Source organism: Carcharodon carcharias, chromosome 22 (assembly GCF_017639515.1).
Source record: "Carcharodon carcharias isolate sCarCar2 chromosome 22, sCarCar2.pri, whole genome shotgun sequence".
Lineage (NCBI taxonomy): Eukaryota > Metazoa > Chordata > Chondrichthyes > Lamniformes > Lamnidae > Carcharodon > Carcharodon carcharias.
In genome coordinates this window covers 15,173,692-15,187,070 of record NC_054488.1, presented here as the reverse complement: position 1 = coordinate 15,187,070, position 13,379 = coordinate 15,173,692, and the positions used below count along the sequence as shown (strand labels likewise).

The 13,379-nt window shown below is 46.1% G+C and overlaps 1 protein-coding gene across 1 annotated transcript in view; it reads left to right on the top strand.

Annotated features, from left to right (window-relative positions):
• Positions 1 to 13,379, top strand: part of LOC121293962 (glucagon-like peptide 2 receptor) — a 69,888-nt gene that overhangs the window by 45,202 nt on the left and 11,307 nt on the right. Inside the window, exons 12-13 of the mRNA XM_041217451.1 lie at positions 5,717 to 5,855; positions 11,060 to 11,101. Coding sequence (XP_041073385.1) covers positions 5,717 to 5,855; positions 11,060 to 11,101 — 181 coding nt within the window. The remainder of the gene's footprint in view (positions 1 to 5,716; positions 5,856 to 11,059; positions 11,102 to 13,379) is intronic.

Genomic DNA, 13,379 nt, shown 5'->3' with positions numbered 1-13,379 from the left:
TGGAAACTAGGATGTACCCACATCACAGACACAATAAAAGAATCCTCAAAGATCCCGTCTCCTTCACTCTCTAAGGTGCTAATTTTCACTAGGTTATGGTTCCTCAGGCAATAGCTACCATCCAATATCATGGCCTCATGCCCATCCTTCATGTATGAATTAATAAAAACAGAAAATGCTGGAAAAACTGAGCAGGTCTGGAAGTGTCTGTGGAGCAAGGAACAGAGTTAATGTTCAAACCTGTATGATAAGTCATACTGACTGGAAACATTAACTCGGTTTCTCTCTCCACAGATGCTGTCAGACCTGCTGGGTCTTTCCAGAATTTTCTGTTTTTGTTTCAGATTTCCAGCATCTGCAGTATTTTACTTTTATCTTCACGTATGAGTGTCAGAATCCTGTTAAATCATGGGTGGGGAGGGGAACAATGCAGCCATTTACACCTTCACTGGATGTCTCCTGGCGTATCTTCCAGAAGAGGTGACTGGATAATAATCAGGGCATGAGTCCTCACTAATTTTCTTTTTCTCTCCCCTTTCTAACCCAGAATGTTGAGTGGCCTTGCTAGGATCAGCTGACCCAGTATAGACTAGGGTTCAAAGCCGGGACCCTCCTGCCCAATGCAGACACTGTACTAACCAAATTTCAAATTGATTTAAAACCAAATTTCAAAACGTCCTTTCTCCTTTGAAATGTTTTAAGGCTTCTTCTGATAATTGTTTAATTAGGTGGGTGAGGTTTCAAGGGTATTCATGCTGTTCTATCAACCCAACCACTCCTTGTCTGGTAACAATTGAAGGATATGGTTATCCTAAGCTCAGCTGGTCACAGCAGTGAGGAACTGCACTCCAGCCTGTATCAGGTTAGAAGCTGGCAGTAAGGACTGTATAATTGTATGCTGCGTCCTTGGATTAAGGAGAGGAATTTTGGTCAGATTTTCTGCCTTGATTGCTGACCAAGATCAGGTAAAAATGCATATATTTGAAATTTGAGCTGCCTGGTTACACCGACTATGTAGCTCACATGTATCCTTTAGACTGATATTGAAGGTCGACATGTATCTTATGGAACTGAATCCAGCAACATGTTGATACCTTCCAAAGAGATCTTCTTTTATTCATCCTTTTCCAAGGGTTGGCCGCAGTTTGAACGATCTTCCTCCACTGATTTCTATTCTCCGCTGTCCTCACTGCCTGTCCCATACAGAGACCAGTCCATGTTCTGATATTATCCATCCAGGTCAACTTGTGTCTTCCTTGTGCATGTTTTCCATGTGTTTTGCTTTGCATTACCTCTTTTTCCAAACACTCCCCTCCTGTTGACATCACGTGTCCAAAATCTGTGAGCTTCCTTCATATCACTGCCTCAAACAAATTCCTCATAACACCGGCCTTCTCAAGCAGCCACTCATTTGTCCACTTGGTTGTCCACATAATATCCAAAGGTGAGGAGGTGGGGGGAGGGGGGGAGGGAGCAAGTTAATAGTAAAGGAAAACAAGGAGCGATCTCAGAGAGAAACAATGTGTGCAATGTCTACACTACAGTACGGATGTGCTTATTTAGATCTGTTACATTTCACTCTCTCCTGCCAAAGAGAAGCAGACAGAGTGAGCATGCAGCTTTGTGAGAATTGCAGGCTTCCACAAGATGTAGGGTACAATTAACTGCGTACTTTGACATGTCACTTTTGCTCCATACCACAAGCAAAAGAGATTCCATTTTCTCGGAGTCCAGTTGCTGAGAATCACGCAGGCCGATTCACAGTATCCTGACAGCAGTAATGATGCCTTCATTCTGTGGCAACCCTCTGTGCCATCAGCATCTGAGCCAGCACAAGTAACCAAAGGGTGGCTGATGGGCATCAAGGATTATCCACCATTCACATTGCTGATAACTCTGATGTGCAACCCATGCACACGTAGCCAACATGCATACAATGAAAGCCATGCTTGTCACACAAAATGTGGCAGAGCAGACCGTTGGTGTGCTGAATCAATGCTTCCTTCGTCTAGACCATTCCCCAAGAACCCTGCAGTACTCAGCCAAGCGGGCATCAAGATTCACTGTGGTTTGCTGCACGACCTCGCCATCTTGAGGGGACAAGCTCTTGCCACCAGCAATAAGACAAAGAGCTCAGGAGGAGGAGTAGGTGCATAAGGAGGAGGAGTAGAAGGAGAATGAAGAGGAAGGGAAGAGGCAACATTAACAGCCCCTTTCTTCCTGGGCTGTCTGGGAAGAACCCATCGGAGTGTGATATCAGGTTTCAAAATCCTAATTCCCCACTCACCAACAGTCCTACACCTTGTCTTTCCTCTGTCACTGACCATCACAAAACCCACTTGGCCACAATACAGAAATGAAAGCTACCACAAAATGAACACTCCGGTGTAAATTTGTGTATCAAATTGCACCATCTCAGCATGGGCAGCAGCAGTCTGGGCTAGCTGACAGGCAACAGCAGGGACACTGGCAGAGTAGCAGGACAAACACTGTCTACCTGAGCCTGAGAGAGGACACCAAACCTGTACACCATGAAGCCACTGCCTCTCTCCTGGGGCAGTGCCTCAGCAATCTTGGTTGGAGGACGGATTGCTGGACCGTTGTGACTCCCTGCAAGTGCCTTGACAAACTCCATCCCACAGTAATGATGGAAGCAGTCTGAGCTTGAATAGCAGCAAGCTGATCATGCATGCCTGCGGTCTGAGCTTGCACTGCGACACTGAGACTTCTGTGGTTGCTGGTGCCGCTGTGGAATTACGTCATCGGCCAACAGATGCTGCATTATGGCTGAGTCCGCAAGTGGGCAGATGGAGCTAGCCACCAATTCCACCCTGGAACAGATAGTCCACAAGCTGTGCACAAAGCCCTGCGCCATGTTGGTGCCAGACGCCCCCCCCCCCCCCCCCCCCCCCCCCCCCCCCCTCCGCCCCCACCCAGCCATGCTCAAAGTTGAATGCAGGCTTTCTGGCAGGCTTCCTAATACACAAAGCATTCTGTTTTGTACGTCCATCATCCTTCTGTACACAAGCCCCATCAAACTGCTTATCCCAGCCCTCTGCAGAAGAACTCATGTGTGGCCTTGCCCTCCAGCTATTGCAATACTACCGCCTGCCCTGACTCCAGATCATTCATGCCTCGTGTCTCACCGAGCTGAATTTAACTAATCCCCCCCCCCCTCCCCCCACCCAACCACCAACCCCCTCCCCCGGGAGCAGGTTGGGATTTAGGTAGCCGGGTTGCAGCGGGTGTGTAATTGGGTAGGAGGGCATGGCCAATTCAGGCCCTTAAGGGCCTCCTTCCACTGCCACTGGTATTCCACTGGCCTTACACTGGTGGCCTCCCTGAAGGGTTGAGGCGCCTTCCTGATCGGGCATCCTGTGGCCCATGGAGGACCACCCCTGCTGAAAGAATACCCCCGCTGCCCTGCACACACCGACATCCCCTCCCCTATGTCGGAGCCTGCCTGAGTGGCGGCCCGAACCATTCATCTGTCTTCTGGAGCTTCCTCCATGGTGGCTGCTCTGTGGCCTGTTGCAGTACCAGAAGTGGCCACCAATCCCTGTGGCCCTGTTGGGACTAAAGAGATGCCAGCGCTCTGGTTGGCTGACAGCTGTTGGAGGCGGGTTCCTGTGCCTTTAAAGGTGTGGAAATCCTGATGGTAGGTCTGGTTGACATTTAATTCCATCACGGCTTCCAGAAATGGCCACAGCTTTCTATCCTCTAAATTACACCCAGCGTCAGTGTCAGAGCTGATCAAGTGATGGTTTATCATCACCACCTTCTTGATGTTCCTGTGCCTCGTGCACTTCCTGGCCAGATTACATTTCGTGGGCATGTGAAAAGAGAAAAGCACAGGAGTAGGGTTGTGGTGAGAGGGATGAATGGCAGACGAGTTGCGAGAGGATTATTAGGTATGAAAATATCATCATTTTTAATGGTTTTAGCACCTTCACTGGCCATAGTCTCAAAAATGAGCATCCAAGGCACTCTCTCCTCCATGAGAGTCAGGATATGCAGATGATGATCCCTCTGTTGTTTCCAATTGGGCGCCACCTTGCCCTGCAAGAAAGAGGGAAGTGTATCAGTGACTGTCGGGCAATCTGTTCAGCTGGTGAGGCTGTCCCTGGCGTGTGCAAGCTGTGAGAATTGGGTGTGAGGCTTGTAGCAGAGCTATGTGTGTAAGGTTGAGGTGTAGTAAGTGAATGTCATGTCTGAATCCTGATTGATAGAGATTGTTTCTAGGTAAGTGATGTGGCAGTGGTGCGAGAAGCAGTTTTGATGCTAATTGCACAAGTTGGCAGGATATGGCATTTGAAATTGCATTCACTGACCTTGACCACTCGTGTGAGGTCATTGAACTTCTTGCAGCACTGCATCCAAGTCCTTGTAGCTTTAGTCCTGGCATTGACCTCCACAGCTATCTGCTCCCACGGCTTCTTGAGCATGTGTCTGGCAGACCTCCTAGCCTCCTGCAGATACAGAACACCTCTCCTCCTTTACATCTCCTTCACTAAAGCATCCAGCACAAATGTCATAAAACTTTGGAGCGCACTCTTACCCAATTTTTTTGCCATTATTTCCCAGGTCAGATTCAACTCCCACCCTGGCCACTCACGACGTTGGCCCTCTGCTCCAGCATCCAGCCAATCAACAGCGTGGTTAGCATTGGCGAGGCTGCTGAAATCATTTAAAACAGCAGGTCGCATGAAGTTCATATGCTACCTATGTTGTTGTTGACAGGCACAGGTTAATCATTCACAATTCCAGAGCCCAGTTTTAGGGGCCCTTGAATTTAACCTCCACACAGTCTCTCTGCTTCACATACCAATGTCCTGTGCTGTGTGGGTTGATATGGTTTATTCCTTCTTAGTAATGTTCTCGCCTTAAGAGAATAGAGTGAAGGGAGAGCATTTGGGGAAATTTTGATGAAGTCAGTGCCAGATGCCAAATACCAATGATAGGATTACATTATAACTGAAAGCTCCAAGAAGCAATGCTTGTGTTTTTCCTCCATTTTAACCTTGGACAGCCTTCATGTCAGCTTCACTCAGTTGCTAACGGTCAAAAGATGCTGAATGCAAGTGCCACTCCAGATCATGGGAAGGGCAAGTTCAGCCCTCACTTCACATCACGTATCAGTGGCACAAGCGGGAGAAGGCATGTACAGGCATTGCCATAGTGGCCCTCATAGCCTATCTCACTGTTCAAGTTCATGCATGAAGTATGGCCACTCATGTGAGATGCCAAACAGCTGCAACACTGTGGAACCAAGGCCCAGGAATGAGTCAATCACTTGAGAAGCAAAAGGGAGGAAAATAAATATTCTCAAGGCTTTGGTGTTTATTATCCATGTATAAACTACAAGAGGAATCTGTAATTTATCATTAAAACATGTAGAACAGTTTTTGCAGAATATGCTTACAGCAAAATGACTGGTAACAACTAGAACCATAAATTTTAGAGGAAATGATCTTGGCTGAGTTTCAGGATATTTCCGTATTTTGCTGTTTGATTGGCATCGCTATCTTGGAATAGTATATTACTAGCTCTGGAAATAGAGTTGAACAGTTACTCAAGTGATGCACTTCCCCAACATGGATATGGCCGTTGTCAAAGGGAGTATTTCAAAATGTGCAATTTTTCCAGAATTGAGACTTCCAAAATAAAATAAAGAATCCGCCCAAAAAAAAATCATTTTTTCCCCCCAATATTTTAGATTGGCCAGATCGACTTTGGTGCTGATACCATTGCTTGGGATCCACGAGTTTGTATTCATCTTCCTGACAGACGAGCAAGTTCAGGGTTTCCTGCGACATATCCGACTCTTTCTTCAGCTAGCGATCAGCTCCTTTCAGGTACAAGCAAGAATTCTTCAACAATAGCCTTGGCGGTTTTATGTGCATTATGGGAATTCATTCCTTACCCGCAATTTTAAGAGTGGCAGAGGGCTGTTTATTTTATCTTTCTGTTAAGGGATCATGGGCTCATATTTCAACCGTGGTTCCTAGATTAATATATGTTCAAGGGTGAAAATGATTTATTTGCTTTATTCATTCTTGGGATGTGGAAGTGGCTAGCAAGACCCATATTGCCTAATCCTAGTTGATCTTGAGATTGTGAGACTGGGGCCTTCCTCTTGAACTGATGCAGTTTTTGTGGTGAAGATGCTCCCATAATATTTCTCAGTAGGGTGTTCTAGGATTTTGACTCAGTGACAAAGAAGGGATGGTGATATGTGCAAGGGGATTTTCCACACCCACCCTCCAGCGTGATCTTCTGATCCCGTCACAAGTCAATGGACATCCGGCTGGGTCCCACCAGCGACAGGGCCAGAAGATCCCAGCGGTGGTGTTGGCCTGCTTTGACCATGTCCATCTCACTTATGGCATCACAATTTGACAACAGTTTCTTTTTTACACAAGACACGGTATGTCCAAGTCAGGATGGTGCCAGACTTGGAGGAGATCTTTGGCACAATGGTCTTTCCAAGCACCTGTAACTTTGTCCTTCTAGGTTACAGAGGTCATGGATTTGGGAGGTGTAGCTCAGGAAGCAAGTTACTGCCATGCATTGTACTGATAGTACAAACTGCAACCACAGTATAATGGGGGTTGTTGATGTTTAACCTTTTCTCAAATGAGGGACTAAACAGTTGAGATGCAGTAGCTGTGCAGCTATGGTACAACCTAGAAGTCATCATTTCAAAAGCAACCATGACAAGTTATGAAATTGAACACCCCAAAAAAATGGTAATCTATAACTTTGCACCAGGAAAAAAATAAGCACAAAGTGTGTTAGAAATTTTCTTAAACCCCGACTGGTTCACACCTATCCATTACCGCCTGCTATCCTTATCTGGTTTGGCCTGCATATGTTTCCAGTTTCACACTGAGTGATCGCCCGTTAATGCTCTCTAAAGTAGCCTGGCTGGTTAAGTACTTGTAAAAGCAATCACCACTCTTTCTGTGTGGCTAGGGATGTGGCCTTGCTAGCAATGTCAATATCCCAAGAACACATATTAAGTATTGCTCAAAAAAGAGACATGCTGTCAAAGCGTTTCATCTTGCACTCATCAGGACAGATTCAAGAATGCCAAATTTCAAAGGGAGTAGCATTTTATACTACATGAGAAAAGGGTGCTGATTGCTTGGCTAGTTGACTCTAATTGGTTGAAGTGTTGCCATGGGGAATGCACCATAAAACTATTAGCCCCAAGGCTTTGACATGCCTGGACATGTTCCTTTTGCCTGCAGAAGACAGGTCCCTGCGTATGAATATATGTAGCTTCCAACAAGCATAAGTGAGCTACATTGTGAGCCTGCCTGATAATCTTAAATTGGCTATTAGTGCAATTCCTAGCACACTCGTGATTGTTCAATAAGTGCAATTGCAGAATCACATCTAATATTAGGCATTATGTTCTGAGTTTTGCAAGCAGTGTACAGAGTCCAGTCAGTACTCTGCCTATTGTGAGCGGCTGAAGGGTCATGCTATTTGATACAAATCTGCCAGTTGTTGGGATGTATGGCCTATGTGCCTGGCATCCCACCAGCACTGAAATTCATATTCCCAAAAAATATTGAAAAAAAAAACCTCTCCAGTCACCTGTGAGCATCAGCAGGGAAAGATTATTAAGAGGGACTGCACGCTCTATGCAATCCAACTAAACTGGTGGAATATTCACCCTTTGATGTTGTGCACTTGTGGGATCCATTTACTGAAGAAATGCAGTAACACTAGTATGTTTATTTGACAGACCATATTCCCTCTGTGGTACACAGTACCAACAGATGTCAAACCACTAGGCTTGCAATCTTAATAGCAAAGTAGGCAATGTTAGATAAGGAATAACTCAATAAAAATTAGATCAGTACCATCATGTGAGTGAAGTCAAAGATTCTTTTAATTCTGACACAAACCTCTCACTGGTGCTTGATTTTAATCCTATCTATAAAGGTAAATTGAATCATCGCGAAGAAGCTGTTTGGTATCATCTCAGTCACAGGCTGTGTGTGGACTGAAGAAGTCCAGGGGGGTGGAAAAAATCCAAAAAGAATCATAGGCCGGAAGGAATTTTTATCTCAGCGAGTGGGATGAGGTTTCCAACAAGAATTAAAAGTAAAATAAAAATGTTTAAGTCTCATTTATAACATGTCCCTGCTCATGTGACAGAGTCAAACGAAGGGACATGTTAACCTTTATTTTTTTAAATCTTTATTTGTGATGTTATAAACCTTCAGCTCCCTGAGGCAGCTCTGTGCCTTCAGGGAGCTTTCATTGCGTGCACTCCCACGTGCCTGTACAAACTCCCGCGCTCGTCCTCCTCCCACCCCCCCACCCCGGCAGCACTGAGCGCTACAGCACGCGATTCACGCTGGCTGGGCTGTTAATTGGCCAACCAGCGTGAAATTGTGGCCGGGGCCCGATCGCAGGCAGCGGTCGATATCGCGTCCACTATCGGGTCTGCCCACCACACCTGCCCGACGAAGTAAAAATCCTACCCATTCAGTTAAAAGTAGCCAATAAAATCAACTGTCACTACATTGGAAGAAGTGAATAAAAGGATAGCACCCTTTTACATTTCATAATTGAATTTGGTAAATTATGTTCCTCGCCTCTGCACAGCAATGCTAGTACATGCAAAGTCATCAAGAAAACGAACACGTCATATGGAAGCCATTGCCTCTGTGGGCAGTGATGGTCCATCCCACCATTTAAGTACTTTGACCGTGTCCATCTCGCTTAGGACATCACAATTCAACAACAGTTTTTAAACAAAAGGCACTAGTTAACGATTGTTATTTGCACTGATCTGCAGCGACCATGTTACAAACATCTGGCCCTCTGCAAACATCCTTCATCAAAATCTTGAGTGATTTTGGAACAATTTAGATGAAGTAAAAAGATGTGGGGCTAGTTATGAGTCAGGTCTAGCAGCATCTGCGGGGAGAGAAACAGAGTTAACATTTCAAGTCTAATGTGACTTTTTTCACGTTCCAAAGAAGAGTATTGGACTTGAAATGTTAACTCTGTTTCTCTCTCCATAGATACTGCCAGACCTGCTGAGTTTTTCTCGCACTTTCTGCTTTTATCTCAGATCTCCAGCATTGCAGTATTTTGCTTTTAGTTATTAGTCAGCATTGTCCTCCAAAAGGGTAACTCAAAGGACTAACACATTGTTTAGCCATGGTTAACTCTATAAGAGAGGACTTGTATTTACAGAGATAGGACTTCTCACATCCTCAGGACTTCCTAAAGCGCTTCACAGCTGATGAGGTATCTTTTAAAGTAACGTCATTGTTGTAACCACAGCAGCCAACTTGCAAACAGCACAAAGTCTCATAAACAGCAATGACATAAATGATTGGATAATGTCTATTAGTGGTATTGGTTGACTGGGTGAACTCCACTGCTCTTCTTTGAATGGTGCACTGGGATCTTTTACATCTATTTGAGCACACGAATTGGGCCTCAGTTTAAAGATAGCACTTCCAAATAGTGCAGCACTGCTGCACTGAAATGTCAGCTGGATTATTTAGTTAAACCTTCTGACCCAGAGGCAAGAGTGTTATTAATTGAACCAAGGCTGACACATCAACTTTGACATTAAGTTGATGCTGTAGTCAGGGCTTCTGCCAACTTATGGAGAGCCTTACAACTTGACTGAAGTGTTCATTGTACCTTTTATTGCTATTTAGGCATTATCCATCAGTTCCACAGCATACAGAAAGTAGCAGTATTTATACTCCCTTAATAAGCAGCTGATAGTTGATCACTGAATTGGAATTATGAACATTTGGAGCAGATTTGATCCTTACATCTTGTGCCATTGCACCATCATAGAGTTTTTCTCGGTGGGTTAGAAACACTTGACAGTTGTTAAGTGATATGCGTCACACTTTGAACCTTTGGCTGATAACTTTAGTCCAAACTAAACCGAAGACTGTGTCAGTGAGAACATGATAATAGATGACTCCATGGGCAGAAATTTTTGCTGGGCTAGCAGGCGCGCGCCTGACCCACTCGAGCGTGAAATGACGGGCATTAACATCAGCCGAGCATGCCAACGTCAATGTGCAGCCGCGCGATAGTTCAGTCAGCGGGCGCGCTGCCGTCTCCAGCGCACATCCACCGACAATCGAAAGGCCTCTTAAGGCCATTAAGTTATCAATTAACATAAAGTTAATTGACCAATTAACATAAAGTTTTTGCTGCCTGTTCAACCTTATGGTGGGCAGGGCAGGCAAAAAGGCCAAGGGGCCTTTGTGTTTTTTTGGAAACCTCATCCACGGGCGGGATAAGGTCTCCAGAAGCAAATAAAAATAAAATAAAAAGTTTAATTTTTCATGGATGACATGTCCCTGCTCATGTGGCAGAGTCACATGAGGGGACATGTTTTATTACATTTTTATTGTTAAAATTTTTTTCAATATATTTCATCATCTCCCCAAGGCAGCTCCATGCCTCAGGGAGATGATGCAGTGATCAGCCACACGCACTTTCTCCACCCCCACCCCCCCAACCCCGCTTCACAGGCAGCGCTCAGCGCTGCCGCTCGCGTTTGACGCTGGGCATGAAATTGCGGGTGCGATGCCGATTGCAGGCGGCAGTCAGCTTCCCACCTGCTCCCGCCCGCCAAGGGCAAAATTCTGCCCCATGTTTCACTTATGTAGGTTGTAGGAAATTGAACATTATGGTTACGGTAATAACAAAGTAAGAAAAGCCAGGGGCTTCTGGGACACTTGCTTAAACCTGGTTGATTTTTTTTTAAAGTGGTAAAATGGGATTGTAGTTACAATACAAGCCTGCTACGACAGGCGGATGCCTGCTGGGTCGTTTTTTTACATTTGATCTTAGAATGTGGGATGCATGGTTACATTTATTGCCTCTCCTTAGTTGCCCTAGGAATGCAATAATGAGCTGTGAAGGAGCAAAATATGTATTACTGTTGATATCTTCAGTTTGTGGAAAACTATAATTGACTAATCTGTGCCATATTCACTGTAATAAGGAGAGCCTATAGCGATAATTCAAAGTACACTCGTTTCTTCCTCTGCAGGGTTTCCTGGTGGCTTTGCTGTACTGTTTTGCCAATGGAGAGGTAAGGAACTGACCGAATGCAGTCTCGTTGTAAGAGAGTCTCCATGATAATAAGAGTGTTTATCGTGACGATAATATTTGTGTTCCTTAACAGTGAACCAAGACTACTCCAGGTTTCACTCTTGATTGGCACTAAGTCAGCTGATTCAGCTGAGGCTTGGCCTCAGTGCCCTGGGTCAAGGAGAGGGAAATGAGTCAGTAATTAGTGGAAGAGTATGCCTGAAATGCAAGGCCCTTGTACTTCAAAACCTGTATTAACATTAAGCAGATCCAAGGTTTTTTTTTCGGATTTTGGAACATATTTTTGGACATGCTGTAGATAGGCCTGAAGTTGTACTTGCCTGAAGGTGTACCAAATATTTCATCAGTATTTGGTTCATCGGTGTGCTTATTTACTGATGTTAACGCAAGCCACATAATACATTTTCACAGTGATCTTGCTGTCAGCAATTTCTGTCTAAGAACAAAATAAAGCTGGACTGTTCTTGTATGTTAGTGTGTCTGCCTGCCTCTTTCTCCATGTCTATCATTCTGCGTCTCTTTGTGTTCACCTGCATGTCCTGTGCAAGAGCTCCCTCTAGAGGACTCAACTCATTACATCCCATAAACCTGCACCCTTTACTCAGGCAGAATATTGCTTCCAGCGGCAAGCATACTTTGCCAGCTGTTCATTACTTGCCCACAGACTTTCCGTGGGATGGCAAGCAGCCTGCCCTCCGATACTCTCCCTTTCAAATAGCTTCATGGCTTCACTCGCTCTCCGAACTCTACCTAGGTCAACTTCATGCTGCTCTGGAATCATTCCTATTATCTCCTCTCTATTTCCCTTTTACAACCAGTATATGTTTCCTAATTTTGCTACTTAACCGAGCCTATGTAAGTTGAGCTTTTCCTGGAAAAACTCAGCAGGTCTGGCAGCATCGGCGGAGAAGAAAAGAGTTGACGTTTCGAGTCCTCATGACCCTTGAAGGGTCATGAGGACTCGAAACGTCAACTCTTTTCTTCTCCGCCGATGCTGCCAGACCTGCTGAGTTTTTCCAGGTAATTCTGTTTTTGTTTTGGATTTCCAGCATCCGCAGTTTTTTTGTTTTTATGAGCTTTTCCTGTGTCCATTAACCCACAGGATTTTGCTGCCATCCTGGACCTGAGCCATGGGCCTGAAATTTTAGGATGCTGGGGGCTCGGAACACATCCTTGCCGACTCCGGCTGCCCCACAGCCATTTTACGCTCACATGAGCACTGATTGGCAGCAGGCAGGACTTTGGCCCCTCACTTGGGAGAAAGTCCCACCTTGGAGAGCTGCCAGCCAACCTGATTGGCCGGCAGCTCGCCAGTCCCTGCAGCAACAGCACTGCAGTGGCCAGAAGAGGAACTGCATGGGCCTGCCTGAGGCCACATCCCAGGAACCGGAGACCCAGGTAAGTGTCAGGGGTCCCAGGGCGGGGAGGGTTGGGAAGGCCTGGAGGGTTGTGAGTGGGGTGATAGGGGTCTCAGTGGGGTAGGTGAGGGGAGTCCGGGGGTCACTGGGCCTTAAGGGGAGGGCACCCCCAGTCATTGGGGGCTTCTGATGGAGGCACACCCCACCCTCCCTTCCTGCCCGAGGTCTAACTTTCTTTATTTCTGGGTTTCCCCACAGAGCTTCGATCTGCCCACCAACCTAAAAGTTGAGGCTGGGCGGTAAACAGCCCTTTAAGTGGCCATTAACTCCTGGCTGAGGCCTTGCCCACCCCATCACAGCGAGATCAGGGTGGGCGGGAAGCGGGAACCCCATCCATACAATTTCACAGTCCACCTCCCCCCACCAGCCTCAAAACCCACTGGGGGGGGGGGGGGTGGGCGGTGGGCAGAGCGTAAAATTCTGACCATGATTTTATCTGCACTTTGTACTCTTCTCTTCATCCTTCCTAGGCCCATCTTCCCTGGTATCATGCCTCCTTTCATTTCCCCCCACCCAGGTGCTCTGCCCTCCCAAATTCCTACCTCAAACCTTCAATAGGCCCTGACCTTCCTACTCCTCTGCCCCTATCCCAAGCTTGACTCCCTCTTAGATAAGCTAACAATGTTTCCCTCTTGACATCCTTCAAAGGGCCCATCAAGGGCTCATCGCTGCCTCTGCATGAGCAGCAACCCCAGATGCCCAGCCTACTCTCTTGCTGACTTTCCCAACCCAGTGCAATTAGGGCCTAATCTCCTTCCCTGTCCAACTCACCCCTTCCACTTCTGGCCCTATAAGCCCTGCTGGAGGATCAGCTATTACCCCCTCTCTCTACGTCTCCCT